At 39.7% G+C, this 26,262-nt stretch overlaps 1 protein-coding gene across 2 annotated transcripts in view; it reads right to left on the bottom strand.

Moving 5' to 3' along the window:
- Window positions 1–920: 920 nt before the first annotated feature.
- glg1a (golgi glycoprotein 1a) overlaps window positions 921–26,262 on the bottom strand; it is a 121,591-nt gene continuing 96,249 nt past the window's right edge. The window contains exons 14-26 of one of the 2 annotated variants that reach the window (XM_048605592.1): window positions 23,743–23,805; window positions 23,405–23,518; window positions 22,447–22,535; window positions 21,050–21,167; window positions 20,207–20,299; window positions 16,495–16,632; window positions 13,607–13,730; window positions 11,858–12,015; window positions 10,066–10,167; window positions 8,609–8,716; window positions 7,762–7,882; window positions 5,893–5,999; window positions 921–3,195 (exon numbers count right to left, since the gene is read on the bottom strand). In XM_048605592.1, the coding sequence (XP_048461549.1) occupies window positions 3,028–3,195; window positions 5,893–5,999; window positions 7,762–7,882; window positions 8,609–8,716; window positions 10,066–10,167; window positions 11,858–12,015; window positions 13,607–13,730; window positions 16,495–16,632; window positions 20,207–20,299; window positions 21,050–21,167; window positions 22,447–22,535; window positions 23,405–23,518; window positions 23,743–23,805 (1,503 nt within the window). In that variant the 3' untranslated portion in view covers window positions 921–3,027. The remainder of the gene's footprint in view (window positions 3,196–5,892; window positions 6,000–7,761; window positions 7,883–8,608; window positions 8,717–10,065; window positions 10,168–11,857; window positions 12,016–13,606; window positions 13,731–16,494; window positions 16,633–20,206; window positions 20,300–21,049; window positions 21,168–22,446; window positions 22,536–23,404; window positions 23,519–23,742; window positions 23,806–26,262) is intronic. The other variant, XM_048605593.1, reaches the window with a different exon arrangement.

Below are 26,262 nucleotides of genomic sequence, written 5' to 3'. Positions count from 1 at the left end.
CAACTTGCTTTGTATTCCACCCTTGCTTCGTGTGTTCCCAGCCTCCTAGCCTTGATAAATGCTTCCTTTTTCTTTTTGATTAGGCTCACAGTCTCTCTCGTTAGAGAGCACAGATGAATCACCCAACTTGACACTTCTGGCTGCAGATTGCTGCAAATGCTTCAGCCTTATCTTCTGCACTGATTGGGAGTGGAAGACACTTTATGTTTCGAGAGTTATGTGAAATGCAGCTACCCGTCCTGATGACTCCGCAATTAGGCATGTAATATTTTGAGTGATATATTGTTCCAATAAAATTGCTGTACATCATTTCATGAACTGCTATCACATTAAAGTCATGGTGGGGCTGTGGTAGACCGGAGACACTATGCTGCATGTAGTGGATGCTATCGAAGTAAACATCATATCCTCAAGCAATTTAAAAATTACTTTCAGGTGCCAGTTGGTTTCAAATATTATTTTATATTCATGGTCTCATCTCTATGTAATTTCATTAAATGGCAAATCCATGTCAAAATTAAGAATGGTGAGCTTTGGAGGGAATCATGCACATCCATTGTTTATATGCTATTATACAGTGCCAGAGATGCACTGCTGAACCTAATACTCTCCTTGTGATGGAGCACAATTATTGTACCCTGATAACTTTATTTTGAGTTATCACATTGCAGTACCCTGACCACAACACTGGGGTAGCTCAGCCACCAATTTATTTACATGCTAAGCGTATCACAGTGGTCCTAAAATTCCAGTTTATCCTGTAATGAAGATGGGGCAAATGGCCTTTTTTTAATTGTCGTTAGGACATACATGTCCCTTCAGCACAGAGAAACTTACTTGGAGAAAACTGCTCAAAGTCAACAAGGGTTCCACTTCAGCAACAAAAACACAGCAATGAATGCAAGATGAAAAGGACAAAGTTTAAAAACCTGCAGACCGTTTTATTAATAAATTCTGCCAATTCTTCTGTACAGAATAATGAGCCTGTATGTTAGGATTTCATTAACATTTCGAATTACACAGCATGATCGGGAACAAGTATCTTGAACGTTCATGAAGCGGATTTTATACACAAAAAATTTACAAAACCTGACAGTTTGTAAATTTCACTTCCAAGTGACATCAACACCTATAGCAGTACAACGCATGACTTTTGGCATCTTGTCTGTACAACACTCAGGGTGACGCCAAAGAGTCTCACTGTACACAATTTCACTACAGATATTCTGTATTAAAAAATTTTAAACACCCCTAATACAAAGGAAATTAAAAAAAAACAGATCATCTGAAGTCTGCAACATGCAGGCCACCCCCTCACCATGATGGCAGTCACCAAAGTAACCAGGCAAAGCCACACGAGAACTGAAACCAGAAGGCAACAGAAAAGAGTCAACAATTACAGGCTGTGACCCTGCTAGATTTTATTAGTAAACAATAAATAAGGCTGAAGATTCAACACAAAAGGAGAAAATAAAATGTGCATGATACTTCTGTTAGCAGTCAAGAGATCAGTATTTAAAATGTACATTTCCTGATTAGATTGTTATTCAGAAGCAATTTGTGCAGAGGACTATGGCCAATGGGATTTACAACATAGTTTAGTGGAATGGTGTTGATCACTGGTAGCAGCCCAGGCACATCCAACAGAGATCCTATCGATGACTGAGGCTGTTTAAAACAACCAGTTCTTTGTGCAAATTAACCTTGCATTAATGACTACATTTGCAGCTTAAAAAAGATGCTTCAAAACAGTAGAGTTTGGCAATTGCTTGAATAGAATTTGTAAAATCAGCAAACATACTGCCGCAGAAGTTTATTCTCTCAAAGTATTTTAATACCAAATCACTATTTCTTACAACACGCCTATGTGCAAATGTTTAATGCTGTACACTCTATGCCACCTTAGTACATACCAATGTGACTGCACAATTCAGGGTGAAATCACAACTCATGTGAAATTACCTGATTCTCCTAAAATTCAACTCAACAATTTCCAACTGCCTTGTTTCCTACTAATCAACCTTTGTCCACAGTACCACAAGCAGAATGCAGCTGTGAAATAAAAGTGCACCAATGTAGAGAAACATGTGGACATCTTAATGAACTGGGGCTTAGTTTAGAAAACGGTCAGTTCCAAGCCTTACCTAGAACATATCTTTTACACATTTTCAGAGTAAACTGCCTTAGGGATTCAGTTTTGAGCTTTGTGGATAGCCCCCTTATGTACTTTAACTGAGAAATGAAGAATAAAAAACAAACCAAGACATCAGTGTGAGAGTGTCATCAGCCCATGAAGTGAAGCCATAGTGTATGTAGCCTACCATCTGTCAAACATTAAAACACAGGACTTATATGTGAACGGCTATCATAATTTCATATAATGCCAAATATTTCAGATAGTCGGCAAATTATGTTTGGTTCAACACCTCTAGGCATCTTACAGGGTAGCTCAATCCTCTCAATTTGCACAGATAGATCCTTCTAAGACACCAATATTCAAGCACTGTATTTCCAAGGTGAACAACAATGGATGAAAAAGTAGCCAGCTTTTCTTCTTCTCCTCCTCCCCACCATCACCAAAAATGTGAAAATATAACTCTTCTAATAAAAAGTGAGACCAATAAGCTTTGTACAAACACCAAAAAGGAACAAAACAAGAAGCTAAAGGAGACTGTATCTAAAGTATCCTACAATCTACATGAACTGATAATGTTCTTTGGAGTTGTTCCATTTGTGGCAGTTACCTTTCCAAAGGTGAGCATCTCTGTTGGATTAGACTGCTACTAGTAAGACTCGTTTGGTCTGGGTGAACGTGATTCAGATACACAATGGGAACCAAGTCTACAGGAAACTAAAGAGAGGAGTCCGGCTGGAGCAGAGGCAGCAGCTGTTGGCTCGCATGTTTGTTTCGCAGATAAAATTTGTGCGGAACAAACAGAGAGAAAATGTGAAGGATTGGACCGTGTCTGCTGCTCTTATTTGAGGAGACTATACAGAGGCTGTACAAAGGCAGGCTTGGGCCGTGCTCTACCTATCCTTCAGTTCCCGTGTCACTCGTTTGGTGATCCTGCCACAGGTCATGCCCAGTAGAAACAGGATGCACACTCCCAGTGCCAACAAGCCCATAAGGTAATTTTTGGACGGAGAAGTCATAACTTGATACGCTAAGTCTGCAAATCCCTCAGCTGGAGCAACCTACAAGAGAAATAACAATGCTGTATTAACAGAGGAGCTTTCAGCCCAAAGTAAAGCAGGATTATACGCCATGACAACCAAGCGATAGATGTTTGATAAATAACTGACAGTTTTATGAACATGAATTCACTAAAAAGTTAAATAGGTGATTTCAACCAACCCTTGCAGTGCACTAGCTGCTGCAAAAACACAAAAAGCAAACTATTACATTGCACTGATTTGTCACAATTCTGCTATACTCCTCTTGACACCAGCTTTGAGGACCTGCCAAAAAAATGTGTTTACCCTCCAACAAAATCGCTCACATTAGGCCATTACTGTAATGAATCAAATTCGTGTCCAACATTCCAACCAGTTTTTAAAGTCAAGACGTACTGAAGCACAGAACTACACTTCTGTATATATTACACACTGAGAAAAGAATCTAGTTCTGGCAAACAATGTGGCAGAGCAGAGAGAAGAAAGGGGAATTTCAATTATGGTTTTACAGCCTCCCCCTATAAAGCAGTGTGAGAGAAGAGCAGTGAATCCAGTGTAAAGCAGCACAAGTGAAGAGCAGTGAAGCAGAGCAAGTACAGAACGGCAAACCCAGTGTAAAGCAGTGCAAAGCTGTGGGAAAGGGAATAGCGAATCAATTGTAAAGCAGCAGGCGAAGGAGCACAAACCCAGTTTACAGTACCGTGAGAGTGTGCAGCAAACCCTGTGTAAAGCAGTGCAACAAGAGCAGTGAATCCAGAGTAAAGCAGTGTAGAAAGACAGACCAGGTGTCTGTAGACTGTTTACTTTGGGATAGACAAAAAAAAAGTGTGATGTTACAGGGAAACAGCTAAGTAATTGGCTTGTATTATCTTACAAAACTGCAATAATATTTTTGTAATTCTAAGGCTTCATCAGTATTAGCAAAGTTTTCTTCCAGTAATAAAGCTTAGCTTTGTAGGGTTTACAAAAAGTTAACCAAAATAAGAAAGGAGTTAACACAAAGATGACAGGGTATGTGATGTGCAGTAATTGCAGGATATGGGAGCTTCATGGCAAACACGCCTGCAGCTTGAAGAGTTTTGGCTAGAAGTCATTGAGCCGGAGGCAGAGCAGCAGACACTGCCAAACATCTGGGTGGGGAAGTTATTTGGACACTTCATTCCCGGAAGCAGTCAAAATCCTCAAGTTGAGATCTTTTGAATTGGTCAGTGGTCAGGGCAAAAAAGGTATTTCTGCAAGTGACAGAGGTAAAAGAACCACAAAAGTAAAAGTCGAGGAGCCTCACACCTTGCAAATGTCAACAAGATTTAAGGTTCTTGTTTACGTGTATGGATGAAAGCACAGGCTGCAGGGAGGACAGTTCCACCAAGAGACTAATTAAATATCAAAACTTAAAACATAATGTTCTCTGGCTCACTACTTAAGCCATGAGCAAACTGCATAGGATAGACAAGATTAAATTTAAACGCATGGGTCAAAGATTGCGTGGAAGAAATGGGTCTTGATTCATGGGGCAGTGGAACCAGATAAAATGAGAACTGTACTATTGGGGCTGTCTTCACCTAATCCATGCTGGAACCAGTATTCCCAGTGAGTAGTAATGGCTAGTGTAGTACAGAATCCTTCAAACTAAATCATGGGGACAAGGGATTAAATATGGAAATAAGTAATAAATAAAGAAGACAAGGCAAGAAAGAAAGATAGAAATAAGGAAAATGACAATCCAAGAGTGTAACAGGGAAGGACAGAATGCACCAAAGCTGGTGTACCAGCAGTAAGCCGAGACGTTGCAAAAATAAAGTGAAGTCCCAGTTTCTGAATGTACATAGCATTTACAAAACAGATGCAATTACACCACAATTACCAACAGATTTAAGAAAAGCTTCTTCCCCACTGTTATCAGACTTATGAATGGACTTCTCATATGTTAGAGTTCAACTTTCCCTGTAGCTGTAACACTATGTTCTGCGTTCTGTTCTATTACTCTGATGTACTTATGTAAGATATGATTTGTCTGTTTAGCACGCAAAACAATACTTTTCACTATCTTGGTAAACGTGACAATGATAAATCAAATTTAAAAAAAGTAAATCATACAGAATCATAGAAACTTAGAGTGCAGATTCTGACCATTCAACCTATAGAGCCTGCACCGACCCTCCAAAGAACATCCCACCCAGATCCAACTCCCCCACAGTCCAAGCCCATAACCCAACATTTACAATGGCTTATCCACCTCGTCTACACATCTTTGGGCTGTGGAATGAAACCAGAGCACCTAGCAGAAACCCATGCAAACACAGGGAAAATGTGCAAACGGTCACCCAAGGCTGGAATCAAACCAGAGTCCTTAGCACCGTGAGGCAGCAGTGCTAAACACTGCCATTGTGCCGCCCTAAATGAGTGCGATAGTCAGTTGCGTGTTTTGAAAGGTCACCCTTATTGCCACCCCCTGGGCCATGTATTCACTGTAAGCTTGATAATGTGATACAGCATGTCAACTCTATCACTTAGGGACACGAGTCTTTGAAATGCTTTGCCTCAAAAGACAGTGGGAGCAGAGTCTTTAAATTATTTTTAAGGCAGAGGTAGGTAGATACTTGATAAACAGGCGTGTAGAAGATTATCAGGGTGGACAGGAGGGTACATTAATCAGTCAAACTTCCCAGAAGTGGAGCACAGACGAAGATCCCTTCCTCAAAAATTGATCTGCATTACCTTGGCTGCATAACTCCACATTTCTAAACGATCTTGTAGTCTCTTCTTACAGTCTGGTTGTAATCTCACAGTTTTATCTTCCAGTGCCTCCAGCAAACATGACATTTCTGTAGAAACAAGAAAAATATAACACAATAAACAACAATGCAACCACAGGAAACTGGTGCCAGGATCAGACTGAACAGAGTTCTAACAAGATTTCTGCCAAATTAATGGGGTTTAGATTACCCTCAAAATGTAAAAAAAAAAAATCACTGAATTAAAGATTCAACTTATTTTAAAATGAATTAGAGTTAAATGATGTTTTGTTAACTAAAATTATTATTTCAGGGACTGAAGTAGTATTCCCTACACTAGCCAGAGCAAAGGAAGTCAAAGCCTGTTATATCTTTCTTGCTGTATTGCAGCTATCATGAAAAAGGAATGGAATCCTTGGGTCCCATGAATGCTGGAAATGCCAGAGTCTATTATAGCATTTTACACAAACATTTGTGAGCTTACAAGTACTAACAGAGGAGGTTACTAACACATGATCATAGTGTGGGCTTACATTTTTTTTTTAGAATTTAAGAAAAGACTTGCACTTGTGCAACATCTTTAACTACTTCAGGATGCCCAAAAATATAAGAACATAAGAACTAGGAGCAAGTAGCCTCTTGAACCTGTTCCACCATTTAATACCATTATGATTGATCTAATATCAGCCTCAGCTTCACTTTCCTTACACACTCTATAACGCTTCAACATGTTTTTTTTAAATTCACAAAAGAAAGTGCTGTTTCCACTTCAAATTTCTGGCATCCACCATGTGCTGGAAACAATACCACAAGTCAAACAGCACTGACAGAGAGAGTGAATGTTTTATGTTTATGACTTTCAATAAAAGCTGAACAAAGTTAAAGATGCAACGGAAAGGGTTGCAGGCAAAATAAGTCTGATAAAGGATAAGGCAAGAAAAATTAAATGACAACAGTGATGATGGTCCAAAGCAAAAGGGAATGGTAATGAAGCTAAGAAACAAAAATGGGAGAATCTATCAACAGAATCATGCCACCTAAAAATCAGGAGCAGAGGTTATGATCTCAAATTGTGAGCTCAACATGGAGTCCAAAAGGCTCCATGTACCTAACCTAAAAATGAGGTGCTGTTCCTCAAGGTCACATTGAGCTTCTCTGGAACAATGTAGAGGCAGAGGGGTTGTAAAGTTAAAATGATGAGTGACTGAAAATCAAGCATTATGCTTTCAGGCTGCCACAAAGGGGCAACCCAAGCTTCATTTATCCAATACAGAGGACATTATATCCTCAGCAGTGAATGCAATATACTGAATATAAATATATATAAATATAAAATATATGCAAGCAAATAATTGCTTCAAGAAGAATCGTTACAAGAACTTAAGGTAGTATTTGTGTAGTTGGAAGGCAGGAGGTAACAGAGATGTTGCATCTCCTGCATTTAAACAGGAAGGTGCAGCTTCTGGGACGGTGGAGTAATTGGAGGGTGTCACAGATTTAAGGGTTCCTTCAGAATCCAGAGTAGGGAGGCAGTATGGAAGAAGACAGGTCAGGTGGCAATATCAAACTTGAGGCAGTGAAAATGGTAGGCCAGGTTTTGGATTAAGGATAACTCTCCCTTCACACTTATCCTCAATGATGAGTTTCCACAGTGAACACCACCTCATCATCGAGCTTCAACGGGTAACAATTTTCATATTTCTTGTTCCAAAAACCTGTTCTCTGCTGCATAACAAACACCGATCATGACAGTTCAGTGGTGGGTTTGTGGCAACCTCACCTTTTACCAAATTAATTAGAACAATCTACTTCCTTAAACCTGCCAACCCATTCCCGAATCTGATTCACTTACGGCGTCCCTTGCCAGGTTGGATTGAAGCACACTGGTGTTTGATATCAAGGCCACAGGCTGCATGTAGCACTGGGTCCACAAAGATGTCTGCCTTACTCTCTTGCAGCAAATTCAAGACCTCCTGCAGAAAAAAAAATCAATTAAACAAAACAAAAGCAATCTACGCTTTCCAGTCACATCCTGAAAGTAACAGAAAGCCTAAAGCTCAACTTCAATTGGCAGTGACGCAGTGTGATAATAAGTCATAAACAGTAGGAAAGAATAAACATCATTCGTTACTTCAAAAAGTGGGAAGGACACTGGTATCAATCATATGGTAGGTGCAGTGCCATATTTGTAAACAAGAACAAGTGAGATTGGCAGCCACATCTTTTTGCAGTAGTACCAACATATAAACTATGACAGACAAAGATCCGCTGCATCATCCAGTCTGTCCCACACATACTTGTGCATTATAATAACAACTCCCTACGTCACTCATGATGCATAGCATAATAGCCTGTTGATTCTGTCCTAAAAGGCACAACTTTTCCAGATTTTGTTTTGCATCTTCTCCAGAACCTCTATATCTTTTAGGTATTTGGAGTAAACAGCCCAACACAGAATTCCAGTGTAGTCTAACCAATGTTTAGTAACAGCTTCAAGAATTGAATTTCTGAATTGTTAACTTTTGAATTGTATCCCTTTGGCAATCAATTCCAGTGCACTGATTGCATTTTAATGGCTTTATTAACCTGCACTGCTACTTTCAATAATTTGTAAATCTGCATTTAGATTAACTTCTCCTTACTTGAAGTACTTGAACAATTCACTTGCAAAGCAACAATTCATTATAAAATAACTTTACCTTTTTGCAAGGTTCTCCCACAATTTTCAGCAGATTGATTTTCAGACATTCCTCTACCTGCCCAGTTTGCTCCTGTGCTGCCACTTCCTCTGCACACAAGGAGTTAATCTGAAAAAAGTAGTAAAGCAAACTTCATAAGATGATTCCAGTTATAATCTACCACCCCTCCAACAAGTTATGCTTCATTATCCAAGGTTCAGACTAGATCAGTGGTGGGTCCACTGTTGTTTGTCATTTATATAAACGATTTGGATGAGAATTTAGGGAGCATGGTTAGTAAGTTTGCAGATGACACCAAAATTGATGATATAGTGGACAGTGAAGAAGATTATCTAAGATTACAAAGGGCCAATGGACAGAATTTAATTTGGATAAATGTGAGATGTTGCATTTTGGTAAAATGAACAAGGGCAGGACTTATACAGTTAATGGTAGGGCCCTGGGTAGTGTTGACAAACAAAGAGACCAATGAATTCAGGTACCTGCTTCTTTGAAAGTTTCAGCACAGATAGATAGGGTGGTAAACAAAGCATGCCTGCTTTCATTGCTCAGACCATTCAGTACAGGAGTTGGGGCATCATGTTGAGTTGTACAGGATGTTGGTGAGGCTACATTTGGAATACTGTGTACAATTCTGGTCACCCTACTATTCGAAGGATATTATTAAATTGGAGAGGGTTCAGAAAAGATTTACAAGAATGTCACTGGGACTGCAGGGTGAGAGTTATAAGGAAAGGCTGGATAGACCGTGACTCTTTTTTACTGGAGTGTAGGAGATTGAGGAATGACCTTATAGAGGTTTATAAAATCATGACTGGTATAGATAAGGTGAGTATCATAGGTCTTTTCTCTCATGTTGGGGAGTTCAAAATTAGAGGGCCTATTTCTAAGGCGAGAGGAGAAAGATTTATAAGGGAACTGAGGGGCTACTTTTTCTACGCAAGAGGGTGGTTCGTATGTGGAAGGAACTGCCAGAGGAAGTGGCAAATGTAGGTACAGTTACAACATTTAAAAGACTTTTAGACAGGGAATGAATAAGAAAGGTTTAGAGGGACGTGGGCCAAACGTAGGCAAATGGGAACAAAAACAGAGGTTGCTGGAGAAGCTCAGGAAGTCCGGCAGCACCCGTGAAGATAAAAATCAGAGTTAACAGAACAGGACCTGAAGAAGGGTCACCAGACCCGAAACGTTAACTCTGATTTTTTTTTTCCCTCACAGATGCTGCCAGACTTGCTGAGCTTTTCCAGCAACTTCTGTTTTTGTTCCTGATTTACAGCATCCGCAGTTCTTTCAGTTTTTGTTTAGTAGGCAAATGGGACTAGTTTAGTTTGGGAAACCTGGTTGGCATGCACGAATTGGGCCGAAGGATCTGTTTCTACACTGTATGACTCAATGACTATTTCCTACAATAACTCATATTCCCCCACCTTTCCTCTTGTCAGCATAGTCTGACCCACCTCTTTAGTGCAGTGTATCTGCAGCTGAGGGTCCAGTCTGTAGTCCAGGGCCGACTCCTGAATAATCCTACGGATCTGATCTTCGCAGTCAGAAGACAAACGCTACCAAGATATGAAAAATTTGTCAGATGGAGCTCAGCTACCCGAACAGAAACTACAGTTAAATCCCTGCTCTCAGAACATTCTAAAATGAAACATGTGAATTTGTATTAGCTCAAACCAGGTCACCATTAGGCTAACTAAATACAACATTGAAATTTCTTGGTTTAGTTCTATTACTGGAATAGCTTATTATTTCTGCTTACTGCAGGGCAAGATCCAGAAAGGTTCCTGAAAGGTTATGTTCACAGAGGACTGTGAATACAACATCTGTCCATTTGAACAACTCTGAAGTCTTGACAGTGCCAAAAGTGGGGAAGAGTTGCAATTTTTTTTTTTTTTTTAAGAAAATTTCAGGCCTTAAGCAATTTCAGCTAAACACACTTGTCCTATTCATCCAAATCAAAAACAGGGTGTCCTATTTACTAACGGGAGTAATGATCTCTAAAATATTAACTGCATTCAGCCACTGGATCTTTAATTAATAAGCAATAGCGTTAAGTAGTATTTGGAAAAAGAATTTTTTTGCAGTCTTTTGTAAAATGCCAATATCAGGTGGCCACTAACACAAAGAAAACTCCTCTGCTATTTAATCATTGTTAGGAACTACCGTTCAAAAAACACAGAGGCTATACTTTCTCATTAAACGTAGCTCTTGCAAACAAATGAACACCTGTCAAACAGTAGGAAGGTTGTCTCTAGTTACCAGTTACCTATTGCTTTTGTTGAGCTGAACTTCCAAAAGTATGCCTGCATGGAGTATTATGTAAAATAGAGTGCAAAATAATGCAAATGTTGGGAATCTGAAACAAAAACTGTGTGCTGGAAAACACTCAAGTCAGGGAACATCTGGAGAGAGAGTTAAAAACAAGTGTGTATGCCCCAGGTTGGTGATCTTCCATTAAAAACCGGTGTTTCTTTCTCCACAGGCATTGCCTAGTGCTTTCCACTACATTCAATTTTTTAAAAATTGGATTAAGTAATCTTATGATGCAATTATAAGTAGATGTTCATCAGAAATAGTACAGGCAGGGAGAGCATTGTCTCGTATTGATTATCTAAAGGATCTGCAGTGAAACCTAGAGTTCTTGAAGTGTTCTGACAAAGTAAGTTCGGAGATGGTGAGCAAGACCACGCTCAATATACACAAATATGATGTTATTTCATGGGGAAGATATTATTACGTAAACTCACATTAACTTGTATACAAAGATTTAACGAATTATAATTTGAAACACAAAACTAATATTTCCACCACCTTCAAAAAATACAAGTGTAGAGGTGAAGCTAACATATGGCAATCGTTTCTAGTACGTCAGCTGAACTGAGAAAAAAAGAGAAGAGAATTGGATTTACAGCATGAGCCCGCAGACATTCAGTGGCAAGGAAACTTTGAACATTACAGAATCATGGAAATGTATAGGCCATCATAGTGATGCTAATTCTTTCAAAGTCCTATCCACTGCACCTCTTTCCTTTTCAGATTTTTCTTTCTCAGCCATCCCGTGCCCTAATTTGTTCCTTTTAATAATCAAAAAGGTACATTCCTCAGTTTTTGACCAAAGTAGCTTACGTTTTGATTTATCAAAACTTTATTTCTTAGGTATGGTATGTAACAAAAAGCAAAGGAGAATACGGAGTAAGCTAAATGATCAACATGTAATTCAATACAATGGTCTCTTTCGTGGCCCACCTGTCCTGTCAGTACCTGGTCAGCATATTTCAGTTTCAGACAGGAGACGACCTGACCCTCCAGCTCTTTGCCATCCTTGACATTATTCAAAACAGACTGGCAGAACTTAGGAATGTCAGCCTTACAGGCTTTCCTCAGAACAGGATTTAAACGGTAATCTGAAACAAAAACATTGAGACAAGTAATGCACACTAATACATGGAAAAAGAACTATTCAAGGTGTAAACTCCAGGCATTTGGCTGTGCTTGCACTAGGTTTTGAATGTGAAAGCTTTCCAAAACCGAGAGAGGGCACAATATTGAACTGCAGTAAAATAAAATGGGTTCACATGTTAGGTTGCCATTTCATCTGCACTGGAATAAGCAATTGTCTGAGATTAGTGGATTTTCCATAGAGAAGAGAAATGTGAATTTACCCTGGTAATTTACATCTATTTGGTCCATATTAGGCCAGACTAGTATCAACTGGTCTTGAAGCAGTCCATGATTATGCTGAAGATGGCTGCGTAAAATATCATAAAATCTTGGCCACTTGGTCCATCAAGTCCACACCAACTCTCTAAGGAGCACCAACCGAGACCTAGCCCCCTAAACTATCCCCGTAACCGCAAACTCCACACAGTCACCCAAGGCTGGAATCAAACCCAGGTCCCTGGCACTGTGAGGCAGCAGTGTTAACGATTGTGCTACCATGCCTCCCAAAAACCCCTGACAGTGTGAGAAAATGCTTTAAAAACCAAATAAATAATTTGCCCTTAATGACTACCACAGCTGTATTTGTTAATTCCACAACAATTCCCATTCCACAGCTTCATTTAGACAAGTATGATTTTTAAGGAGTGAAAGCACAAAAGGATTAGTGGAATTTTCTCCTGCACAATATTGTTGAGGCTGGGAATCAGTTGAAAATGATCTTTTTAAGTTTATGACGGGATATCGAACCCTTTTCCATTGGCATGGGTGGGGGGTACAGAAAACCTGGCATTGGTGAATGCAATTAATATACAGATAAGCCAAGATCCAACTCAATTGGAACAAGGCCACTTCTTTCCTACATCTTGCAGAATTAACTATTTGTAAATGCAGTTGTAATATTCCTCCGAAACCCAACTGTGACTAACTAGAATAATTTTCTTGCAACTCTGACAGACTTCACCAACTCAGCTTTTTCATTCTGTTGACAGCAATATTGTAAACTGACTGACAAAAGAATAACTCTGCTCACTTCAGAAACAAACAGCATTCACAATTCCATTAGCTCCAATCTGAAATCAGATCATTTCTAAATCACTGTGAGAACATGGCACCCAGACAGCAAGCTGAAGAATCACTAAATCATCTTGCTTTGCATGGGGAAATGGATGCTAACAGATTGCACAAGATCAATGTCCATGAAAAAAACTCATGCAAAGGCAATGCCAACCATTTCGAACAGAAGTTACTTTGTTGCTTTTCAGCAAAGAATCCCCTGCAGACTAGAAGCTGAATATGGTGAGGACAGGGCTTGACACTTCTGGAACTAGCATGTAAAGTGAGAAAAAAGGTTCCCTTATGCTGACAAGTTGATTCCTCATTCTGGCAGGTGGGGTTCCCCGCACGGACTGTCCCTAAATCCACACAAAATGTGTAACAAAGTGTCAAACTTATCTCTTCTCCAGTCCCCTGCCCTCAAACAAGACTGCAGGGCCCAACACAGGAGATTTCTAAACCCATGATTTTTGACAGGATTTCTGAGTCAACAGCACAAACCTGTGTTTTGTGTAATCTGTCGTTTGGTGATCATCTGTTTGCATTTGGGATCCATCAATTCAGCATTCTTATTCTGCTTCAAGCACTGCAACACGTTCTTGGAGTCAGCATCGGCACAGTAACGCTGCAAACACAAGAGAATGCACAACTGCTCAGTCAACTCATCTCAGCTTCTTCCCACAATTCAATTCACACTACATGATGTCAAGAAAAGGCTGAAGGCACTGGATACAACAAAGACCACGGGTCTTGACAACAACATGCCAGCAAAGTCGTGAAGACCTATGCTCCAGAACTAGCTTTGCCCTTGTGGCCATCGATGTGATAATGGAAAATTGCCCAGGTAGATCCAGTTCATAAAAAGCAGAAAGCTATAACAGCCAAGAAGCACTCCCATTCATCTACTCTCAATCATTAAAGTGATGGAAGGTGTTGTCAACTGTACTATCAAATGATGCACTGTTTGTGGTCTGCCCGCAACACTTGGCTCCTGACCTCATGACAATCTTGGTCCAGACATATGGAAAAGAACTTAATTAAGAGGTAAATTGAGTGATTATGTTTTGAATCAAGGCACCATCTGTTCAAGTGTGATGTCAAAGGGAATCATGAGAGAAACTCAACTGAACAATAGAAGTTATAGTTGTTGGAGGTCAACCATTTCAATTGCAGCACACTGCACAAGCTGCTCAGGCTAGTTTCCTTGGCCCAAATATCTTCAGTTGCTTCCTCAATTGCCTTCAATTCAACGTATGTCAAAAGCAGACATTTTGACTGTCTATTACATAGCAGTCAGACCCATTTGCAATTCCTCAGAACTACTGAGATAATTCATCCCTAGTGTCTTTTCATTCATGCTTACAAGGACCTTTGGGCCTTGGTAATCCAACTTTTCGTCTGGCTCACAATATCTCATCAGACAGAAGTTTTCAGTATACAACCATATTTCATCCTGAGGATATGTCCAAACCAACAAAGTTGCCTCTGTTTTACACTGTTAATAAACTTGTGAGCTCTGCCACATTCATGATTTTGTCCTGTCTGGACAGAAACATATAATTCGCAGCAGTCATAGTATCATGGAATCCTTGCAGTTTGGAAGCAGGTCATTTAGTGCTTCGAGTCCACACCTACTTCTCCGAAGAGCATCCCAACCAGACCCATTTCCCTACCCTGTCTCTGTAACCCTGCATTTCGTATGGCAAATCCACCTAGTCTACACATTCCTGGACACTATGGGCAATTTAGCATGGCCAATGCACCTAACCTGCACATCTTTGGACTGTGGAAGGAAACCCAGTCAAAGATGGAAGTTGCTGAGCTTATCTCAATATATCCAGCTTCCCTTTATTTCACAGCTATAGACAAAAAAAACCTGAGAATACAAGCCTTATTACCATTGGCTTTGTCCTATGGGTCAGTCTGATGTTATTTCACGTGCATTTCATGACTTAGCCAAAGTGGTAGCTGTTTTTTATTTGCATGTATCAAGTTCTGCGTCAAGGAACAGACCGTCAGTCATTGTGGACCCAAAGTAGCAGAATTTGTTAACCACTTCCAGTGAGGTGTTATTTAGAGACAGAGATGCAATATTTGTTCCATGATCAGACATTCATGACACTTAGTCGGTAAGAACAAATGCCAGGCATGGGAAGACAGTTCATGAGTCTTGTAAATAGAATTTCTGCATGGGCAAATAGTGCAATAGCATCAATGAAGAAGAGTTCTCTGATGCAATGCATTTTGACTTTACTCTGTCATGACAGATTGTAGAACGTGCAATCTGACCTATTAAGAAGGAATCTGCAGTGAAAGCAAAGGTCAAGAGCATGGAGAGGAAGAGGTCAGAGACCGAGGACCTTCAATTAAGATATTCTAAGTGCAGCCATCAAATTCCACCCTGCACTGCATGTTGTCATGAAAATGTACAGAAGATAGGAGATATCATGTAAATAAACACCGAATTAAATAATGTTAAGTAAACCAAATTGCTGGTGACAATGGAAATCTATAAGCTATGTATGAAGGGGTCAAGGGGGCACTTGGTCTGACCATCAAAGCTGCCTTCTGAAGTGGCCAGATGGTGAAGACCATAATTAAACAAATGCCCCGTCGGGTTGAATACAGCGTGACAGATGTTCTCCAACAGCTTCCTGTCATGGATGATTTAGATGAAGAGGCAGCAACATTTATGTTTGAGAAGCTCTTTGCCTAGTAAATAAAACCACCCAGCCAAACCATTTGGTCTGTAAACAACCCTTTACGGTCATGTTTTTATGACCTTCTCCTTCTCTGCCAGCAAGTAGACTTGGTTGCATAGGAAACACATGACGCAAAAATCAACACATTACACAAAATATAAAGGTGTCAGAAGAGACTGCAACAACTACAAGGACACTCCCCACTTCGTGTTACGGTTTTTGCTTGGATATCCTTGAAAGATGACCATCTACTTGCAGATTGAGTATAACCAGAGGCACAGCAAAGTTTCGATGCAGGCAGATTTACTGTAGACATGATTTCCTCCACATCCCAGTCACTAAAGTTTAGGGAATACAGTACATCGCTGTACATTTATTTTGTGGATCTGACTAAGGTATTCAACGGTCAACAGAGCAGGACAATACAAGATTTTGTGAAAAATTAGTTGCTCCTCAGTCTCATTTGCTTCCAGCTCCAGACATGAACTCTATTTTTCCACTCTTAAAAATAAAACAAAATACTTCCTTTACGAAGGCAGCAGTGCCCTTCAAGACCAAAACATACTGGTTTGCAATAAAAAGGTCAGGGCCAGATTGTGTCCAAGCCAGGCCTTCTGTATCGCCTTTACTTCGAAGAACTGACAAGGTTCCCAGACTGAAAGATTCTCTGAACTTCTGACTTTGTACCTTAATCATCTGCTTGCAGACTCTCATGAGGGTATAGTCCAGTTCAGGGTCACTCATTTCTGACTCTTGCAGTTTGAAGATTTTGTCATGACAGCGGGTGGACAGAACTTTCTTCACATCTTTGAGACACTCAACAACCTGTTTTGAGGAAAAGCATACATAGGGTTGCTCAGTCAGAGAAAGCCAAGAAAATCTACACTCTTTAAATCAGAATTATAGGATTTCTGACAGAAAAACACAAATGTTGCAGGTTTTCATTAAAAACTAAATGCCAACAGGGTCCAAGACAAAGTAATGCAACTAGGTGGTGGGGGTAGGGGAAGGAAAGGAGAGAGAAAAAGTCAAACTGGATATAAATTACATTTGATGGTTAAGAAATAAAGCAAACTAGATATCCCAGACCAACCTACAAGTTATCATATTTTATATTAACATGTCATTGAACAAGTTATTTATTCAGATTGAGTGAATATGGATTGCAATTATCTCCCCTTCACATCCAATGAGGCTAGTGTTGAATCTCCCAGTACAACCACCTGGGAATTACCAATAACCAAAAACTGAACTGGATCGGCCATAAATACTGCAGTTACAAGAGCAGGCCAGAGGCTTGGAATTCTGTGGTGAATAACTCATTTCATTACTTTCTAATGCCTGTCCACAATGAAGAACACTTAAGTCAAGATTGCGATGGAACACTTTCTACTTGACTGGATAGGTCTTCAAAGGTTCACACGAGATTAAAGCTATTCAGGATGCTACAGCCAGCTTGATCAGCAACGTGTCCACTAGCTTCAACATTTCACTCCCTTTGTCAATGCATACTGTCAAGAATTTGACAGTAGGGTAGTTAAGAGGACAGAAGGCAGCTCTGAGAGGTGCACTTTGGTGAAGGTTGCAAACTCAACAGTAAGTTTTGTGTAAATACGAGAAACACGTAACATATGAACAAGACTATATAGAGTCCAGTGACGTACAACACGGAAATAGACCCTTCGGTCCAATTCATCCATGCTGACCACATATCCTAAATTAATCTAGTCCCATTTGCCAGTATTTGGCACATATCCCTCTAAAACCTTCCTATTCATTTACCCATCCAGGTACCTTTTCAATGTTGTAATTGTATCAGCCTCTACCACTTCCTCTGGCAGTTCATTCTATACATGCACCACCTTCTGCGTAACACGGTTGCCCTTTAGGTTCCTCTTAAATCTTACCCCTCTCACCTTAAACCTATGCCCTCTAGTTTTGAACTTCCCTACCCTGGGGAAAAGACCTATCCATGCCCTTCATGATTTTATAAACCTCTATACGATTACCCTTCAGCCTCTGACGCTCCAGGGAAAATAGCTCCACACTATTCAGCCTTTTCTTTTAGTTCAAAACCTCTAAACCTGGCAAGATCCTTGTTAATTTTTCTTGAAGCCTTTCAAGTTTCACAACATCTTTCCTATAGCAGGGAGACCAAAATTAAACGCAGTATTCCAAAAGTGGCCTGACCAATGTCCTGTCCAGCAGCAAGATGACCTCACAACTCCTATACCCATGCACTGACCAATAAGGGCAAGTGTACCAGACGCCTTCTTCACCACCCTGTCTACCTGCGACTCGGCCTTCAAGGAACTGGGAAATTGCATCCCAAGTTCTCTTTCTTTGGCAAAACTCACCAGGATCTTACCATTAAATATATAAGTCCTGCCCTGATTTGCCTTACTAAAATGCAACACCTCATATTTATCTAAATTAAACTCTACCTGCCACTCTTTGGCCCATTGGCCCATCTGATCAAGGTCCTGTTATACCAATTTTGGTGTCATGACGGAGCGTGAATCCAGAGCACAGGAGGCCCAACTTGTCTGTCTGGGCTCTCTGGTACACTAATCTCTCCTGCCCACAACTCCAATATCTGGAAAGACCAGTTGTCCAGAATATTTTTCAGCTGGTCTCACAAATCAGAATCATTTGTGGCGCTGCAACAGCTATCAACCCACTCAACTGATGCTGCCAAACAAATAGTAAAGGATGAACAATGAGCTTAAATAGTTCTAAATGCCTTGGAAACACTTCTACAGAAAAGTGCTGAGCAAGCCCAACGTAGTTGTGCAGTGACTTGGGATAGGCAGTAGCAGGCAAACACAATTAGTGCAAGTGACTGACATCTAGAATGTGAGAAAAAACTAAGAGATCATGCTACTCAATTGGGAAGGGGAGTAGATTTTTCAAATGTCGCTAGGCCTTAAACTCTGGAATACCCTATGTGCATGTCACTACTTTTAAGAGGCTTTTTGAAACTCAAGATCAATTATTAAATCACTTCACCTACTAAATTATGAGGCTTCATGTCTTCTTTTGCTTGCGTGGTGTACTGGAGGTTTTGGTAGATTAATGGCTCAAATTATTGTTCTGTATGTACCCCAGGATCTCTTAATCTCTTCAGCACCTTCAGAACCATACAATTGGGATTGCAATCCTCCCCACACTCTTCCAAATAAAATACATCACTTCATGTTTCTTTGCATTCAACATCTGTGTGACTGCTCATCTTGTTGAGAATATGAACAAGGTGATCACAATAGCAAATATGAATGCACAAGTGTCTCAAGTCAGATCCCTTTTGTCTGCTTACAATCCTTTCGAAACAAAGATCAATTGGATTTGTTGGTAAAGTCTTTAACACTCTCTACAGGTCTCTAGATGCTCTCACCTGATAGTGGAGTAACAGGAATATCATCAAGGATGAGCTCACAAATTCCAATGTTTAACCAAAATTAAAATTGAAAGAATACACTCAATAATATCATTAAGGAAGATAATGTTAATAAGAGCTGATCTAAGCTGATCTATGGGGAAGGCAATGGCCTCGTGGTATTATCGCTGGACTGTTAAACCAGTGACCCAGATAACATTCTGGGGACCGGGTTTGAATCCTGCCACAGCAGACGGTGGAATTTGAATTCAATAAAATATTTGGAATTAAGAGTCTAACGATGACCATGAATCCATTGTCAATTGTCGGAAAAACCCATCTGGTTCACTAATGTCCTTTAGGGAAGGAAACTGCCCTCCTTACCTGGTCTGGCCTATATGTGACTCCAGGCCCACAGCAATGTGGTTGACTTTCAACTGCCCTCTGGGCAATTAAGGATGGGCAATAAATACTGCCTAGCCAGCAACGCCCTCATTCCATTAATGAAAAAAGAAAAGAAACCAAGTGGATGATCTGAAATTATGAGTAAACTAACACTAATTCCCTGTCAGAAATAAAATCAGGTTGAGCAACATTTCTGACTTGAAATGGCCCATTTGACATGAGCAGTCTCATACTGGCTAATTAATTGTACAAACAATTAAGAGCAAACTATCTCACTGTACCCCTGCTTATTATCAATGCTTTATATGAGGTACTACTTTTAGAACCAAATCAATTCTGAACACGTAGACTGCAGCTCTGCAAAACTGTTTGCCAAGGTTATGCCCTTGACCAACGTCCCTTCTAAGTTGTGAAGTAATCCGAAAATGCCCATGCAGGTGAGACACACAGCAGTTCCTTTACAAATGCTCTTATGCAAAGTGAACTGGTTTGTGTACATCCAAAGAATTAGAGACATATTGTTCCTAACAACTGAAGATAGTTCCCATTTCTCTTGTATTGGTTTTTAAAACTCAAAATTGTTTCCCATGTTAAGATCCTTGTTCCTCAGTTACACACCTGTGCATTCCCAAATGGCACATTTTGACAGTGCTTTTCAATGTCTACTTTGCAAGACACATAGAGATCAGGTTCCAAGCGGATGTCCTCAGTCTGTGGAGGGATGAGAGAAGCATGAATAAAAATAAATAGTTTGCCTTTATTTAGGAAAATTCATTGTAAATTATCTTGGCAAGAATCCACCTTACATTTCATTACCCCTGTGTTTCTTTGAACAATTTCTTAGACAATTAGACGGATAGCAAAAAGAGAAACTTACATGTAATTTCTCAGCCATCTCAAGACACACACTTAATAGCCAGGAACTTGTTGGAAGTTCTAAATTCTGAGCACAGCCACACCTAGAAGGACTTATCTCACAATGATCTTCATCTTGATTATCAAATTTCATCCTGATTATCAAATTTCATCCCACACAGTAGATCCAAGACACATTCATGATCTCACAACTCTTTCAAATGCACTATCGGAGCTGTAGGGAAGACTCTGGATTACCTCCTGGAGGTTAAACTGATTCTGGTGAGAGCCAATTTGTTTAAATCTATTATCTTAAGCTGGGTAAATAGGCAAGAACAGAAGTTAATTTACTTGGTCAAATACTATTCTACAGAGACAGGAAGCTATTCCTACTTCCTTTTTTTGTTATTACCTCATCAAATCAACATAGTCCCGTTGTCAACTTTCAAAGACTGCACATAAAATTCAAGGATATATCTTTATACAAAGGGCAAATTCACATGACAGGTATTCTAAATACCTCCCTATGAACAGACTATTCATTAGTAATATAAGACAAGAAAGAAGCAATGGCACTTGTACCAATATGCATCAAGCATTACTTACCATTTCCAGTTCCTCCACACGCAGCTGTTTCCGACATTTTATAGAGACACGCTGTTCCTTGTTTTCCTGAAGAGTGTCATTCCGAACTGTGGTACTCAGACAGATAACAACATCCACCCTGTGCAAAGTCATGGGGGAGAAGGATCAGAATTCTTTGAGAGAATTTTCCTTTCACCATGCTTGTGTGCCAAATTTCTCAGTCAGATATTTGCAATGTGGAACTCCAGAAGTATATTTTGATATCAGTGGTTGTTACAACTATCAAATGGCTAACTGCCTGTGGGCCAATCATGGATGGATCATATTCTTAACTGACTTATCCACAATTAGGGATTTGGTCATGTTCAACTGGTAATTTGGATCACACTTCTCTGCTAACTAAGATGTACCTACAGGGTAGTGTAGCAATTATGTACTGGAGTAATAACAAAGGAAGAGTTCAACTTCATCAGGATAGTTGGAAATCTAAATACACATTTAAAAATTCTGCAGCAGCTAACACCAGTAAAAATGACCATGTCATTGTTAGATAGTCACCAAAACTCACGAATATCTTCAAGAAAGGATACCTGCTGTCCACTCTTTGTCTGGTGTATTTGGAAAGTTAATCCCACATCAACTTGAGTGATTTTCAACTATCCTCTAGCAAGCTCTGAGGGGCTTCAAGCTGCTACAATGGACACAAACACTCTCCCTGGGAGCATCATGAAAGAACCAGCATCAAAGAAATTGCAGCTTTCAAGGGACTAGGTACTATCTTCTCAGGGTAACTCAGAGTGGCCGACAAATGGTGGCTTCACCAGCAGTACTCTAATCCTGAGAATAATTTTAAAAATTTACAGGCAAACTTCAATATCAGTTGGCATCAGGACAGATCAAGTACTTGGCCCAAAACAATCCTGTTGGGTCTGTGACTTACTGAACTCACTAGGGAATCAGGACAAATATTTAAATGTAAAAACCGAAAGAACTGCGGATGCTGTAAATCAGGAACAAAAACAGAAGTTGCTGGAGAAGCTCAGTAGGTCTGGCAGCATCTGTGAAGAAAAAAAAAAGAGTTAACGTTTCGGGTCCGGTGACCCTCCAGTCATTGATGCTCTTTCAGAATCTTTCACTGGGCCACTTTCCTCTCATCTCCAGGAGCACAGGACAACTAAGAATTACAATACTGTTTCAAGTCATAAATCTCAATAGTGTCACCGGACCTGAAACATTAACTCTTAATTTTTTCTACACAGACGCTGCCAGACCTGCTTGAGCTTTTCCAGCAAGTTCTGTTTTTGTTCCTGAAATATTTAAATGTGCCCTTAAAATGATAATCAGTGTATAGCAAATAGTGTTCCATGACACAATGGTGAGCACAGGTGGGAGAATATTCCAGATGGGCATCAACCTACTTCTTCTTGATGTTTGGACACAGTTTCAACACATCTTCTTTACATGCCATTTTAAACTTGTAGGAAAAGCGGAAATCTTTCATCTGGATCTGTAAGAGGAGGAAGACGTTTAGTTTTATACTAAATCAAAAGTATCAGATTTTCTCAGCTTTTAACACAAATGGTAAAGTTTGGAACAAGTTATGAATTGTCAGTGGCTAGAAGCCCATGCATGATTGGGCCACTTTCCTCTCATCTCCAGGAGCACAGGACAAATAAGAATTGCAATACTGTTTCAAATCATAAATCTCATTAGTGTTAGCCCAGTAGTTTAATTTTGGGAATGAAAACTGCTTTATAGAGGTCCTAACTTTGACACTGTATTAGTTAACCTATCCTCACGAGATACAGTTGAATTTCTCGCAAATCAGGGCTGTTTTGATTGTTGTGTACAACTAATGAAGCCACATTGCCTGCAAACCCCTCAGAAACAAACATCATAACTGGCTGGACGTGCATAAAGCAAAGTCGTGGCAGTATGGAAGATAGCAGAAAATAAGACAGTTCAAGGTTAAAAATGGCTTGTGAAAGCACTAAGAATTTACGACATTGGTTGACAATATATTTAAATGTACTTAAGACTTCATGCAATAGCAGGCCCTCCAAAGGCTGATTTCACAGTGGGGTCTGGGTTCACATCCTGATAAGATTAAATATTACACTACGTGACAAATTCATATTCACCAATCGGAAGTGGCACTTACAAGCTTTAAGTGCAACTCAAGTCAATAAGCAGAAAAGCAACCTGGCCAAGGGAGTTAAACAAATTCACAATATTTACTTTACTGCAACCAAACAAAAGAAAGTTTTTGACATGCACATAATCTGTAGGAAAAATAACACATCATCTTTTAGAAGATGAAAACTTCACACATCCCATTCATCCTTCAAACAGAGACATAATAAAGATTTCTCTTACCAACTGGAAGTGTGTGACACCAACAACACACTTCTCATTCATCTCTTTCTGATGTTTGTTTTGAACCAAGCACTCCATCAGGTCTCCGCTATCAATCTGATTATCTGCTAACTCCTGCAAGAGAAACAGTGAGACCACTACATAAAATGAGAAACAAGGGAACTAGACACGAATGCTATTGATGCTATACAGGACACACTAGACCACATCTTAACAGCATTGTTACTTCCACCGTAACGTGTACAAGGTTTAGTAATGACACTTCAAGCATCAGCTGCAGATGATTTTCAGTCTTTTGGCTTCTAGTAGCCAACAAGAAGCACTTCGCAATTACTCACGTGACAGTATGTCTGAATGACAGGATCACAGGCTCTCATCAGTAAGGCTTCAATCTGAATGTCCTAGAAACAAGGTAAAGGAAACAAAATCAGTTCATGTCAGTTCACCCTTGCATTAATAGCCAAAAGAAAGGATGTTGAGTGAATGTGATACAGATTTTTAAATGATGAAAGACAGACCTGTTGTTTCACAAGTGATGAGCACTTCATCACATCTAGTACAACATACAGAAAGATCAAGGGAATTTGAGATTAAAAGGAATGCAGTATGCTTTTAAATTACGTGCATCAGACTAGTTGATGCAGTCTCTTCTAAACACTTATACTTCAGAAGGAGACTGAAGATCGAGCACAAAGAATATCAGCACTTATATACCTCCCATAGTGCGGGGACCACGGAAACATCATGGAATGTCTCTGGTTGTGGATGAACGTGCAAGTTCTGCTATTCTGTTAGCATCCTGTGACATTCTTATTCAAGTGCCTTCGGAGGTCAGAGCACATGTACTCGCCACTCAATAAATGTACTTGTTTTTATTGAGATGCTTATCAAAGAAGGGAAGTTTGATGGCATTCTTTTAATGAAAAATGAAGGTCAGAGAATAGCAGAATAAGATAGAGAGAATAAACCCAAGAATACATCACAGTCAAGAGTCAATGTTACAAAGATAGTAAAAAGACAAACTAAAGGCTACATTAACATGCATAGCATTAAACTTAATTGATAACACACAGAAGTAAAGAAAGCCATTACGTAGAGATAGCTGCATAATGACAAGGAATTGTGTTCATAATATTCAAGGGTACATCATTCAAGAAGAATATGAAGCTAGGTAGAGGTGGAGAGGTGGCACTGTCAATCAGGGATGACATTGCAACAGTTAGATTGTCTTGGCTCAGGAGATTAAGATGTAGAATTGCTTTGGGTAGAGATGAGGGATAGTAGGGGTATTTCACAAACCCCAGCAACAGTAACCACAATGTAAGAGCAAGTACTGGAAAAGAAATATTGGGTGCTTGTAATAAAGGGACGGCAGTAATCACTGGCGATTTTAATCCATATGTGAACTGGAAAAATCAGATTACCAATGGTAGCCTGGATCAGGTGTTCCTAGAATGCTTTCGATATTCTTTCCAAGGGACACATTCTGGAACTAACCAGACAGCAGCTTATACTACTTTTGGTTTTGTGTAATGTGACAGGATTAACTAACAATCTCAGAATTAAGGCAGCCCTTGGTAGCGGTGACCACAATATGATTAAGTATCAGAACCAGTTTGAAAGGAATAAGAGTGTGTTTAAGACTAGCACTTTACTAAGAGCCACAATGTGGACATGCAAGTTGAACTAGCTAAAATAAAAAATAAAAAGCTATGATATGGATCAATAGACAAGCAGTGGCAGATATTTAAGGAATATTTCAGAATAGTATATTTCCATTATAAAAATAAAACTTAGAAGGGAAGAACCCACCATTCATGCTTAACTCTAGTTGTTAGGGGAAGCAACAAACTTAGGGAAAAAACACATTATTTCACAAAGATGAGTGGCAGATCAGATGATTGGTCAGAATATAAGGATTGGCAGAGAATGACTGAAAGATTAATCAGGAGGATGAAATCAGAGTATGACAAAAAACACTAGCTACAAATGCACAAATGGATAGAAAGTTGCTATTTACTCGGTTTCTTTTTAAATTCCTTAAAGTGAGTGTTAGTTATCTGGAGAATGAGAATGAGGAATAAACAATAGTTAAGGGAAGTAAACAGAAGTAATGAGCAAATATCTTGCTTCTATCTTCACTGCAGAGGATACAAAAATATTCCAGTAATAACTGTAAATCACGAGGTGGAAAGCAAAGAAGTTGAAATTTTCTCAGTTGTACTGAGCAAACTGCAGGCTGACAAATCCACACGTCCTGGGCTTGATCTTAGGATGTCACAAAAAGATGGTCGATGGTAATTTATCAAAATGGTCTAAGATTCTGGAAAGGCTCCATCAGATTGGAAATTAAGAAATATAGCTGATCTATTCAAGAAAAAAAGGAAAGCAACATACAGGAAACTACAGACCAGTGAGCTGGACGTCTATCATGCAGAAAATTTTAGGATCAAGTCATTATGGAAGTTACAGCTGGGCACTGAAACAATTCTAGGCAATCAGGAAGTGGCAGCATGGTTGTGAAAGGGAAGTAACATTTGACAACCGAAAAGAAAATAGGAACTGCTGATGCTGGAGAATGAGATAACAAGGTATAGAGCTGGATGAACACAGCAGGCCAAGCAGCATCACAGGAGCAGGAAAGTTGACACTTCGGGTCTAGACCCTTCTTCAGAAATGGGAGAGGGGAAAGGGCTTCCGAAACAAATAGGGAGAGAGGGGGAGGCAGATAGAAGATGGATAAAGGAGAAGATAGTTGGAGAGGAGACAGACAGGTCAAAGAGGCGGGAATGGAGCCAGTAAAGGTGAGTGTAGGTGGGGAGTTAGGGAGGGGATAGGTCAGTCCAGGGAGGATGGAC

Source organism: Rhincodon typus, chromosome 15 (genome assembly GCF_021869965.1).
Source record: "Rhincodon typus isolate 14 chromosome 15, sRhiTyp1.1, whole genome shotgun sequence".
In the NCBI taxonomy this organism is placed as follows: Eukaryota; Metazoa; Chordata; class Chondrichthyes; order Orectolobiformes; family Rhincodontidae; genus Rhincodon; species Rhincodon typus.
Note: the sequence above shows the minus strand (reverse complement) of the source record. Positions and strands in the feature narration are given on the sequence as shown.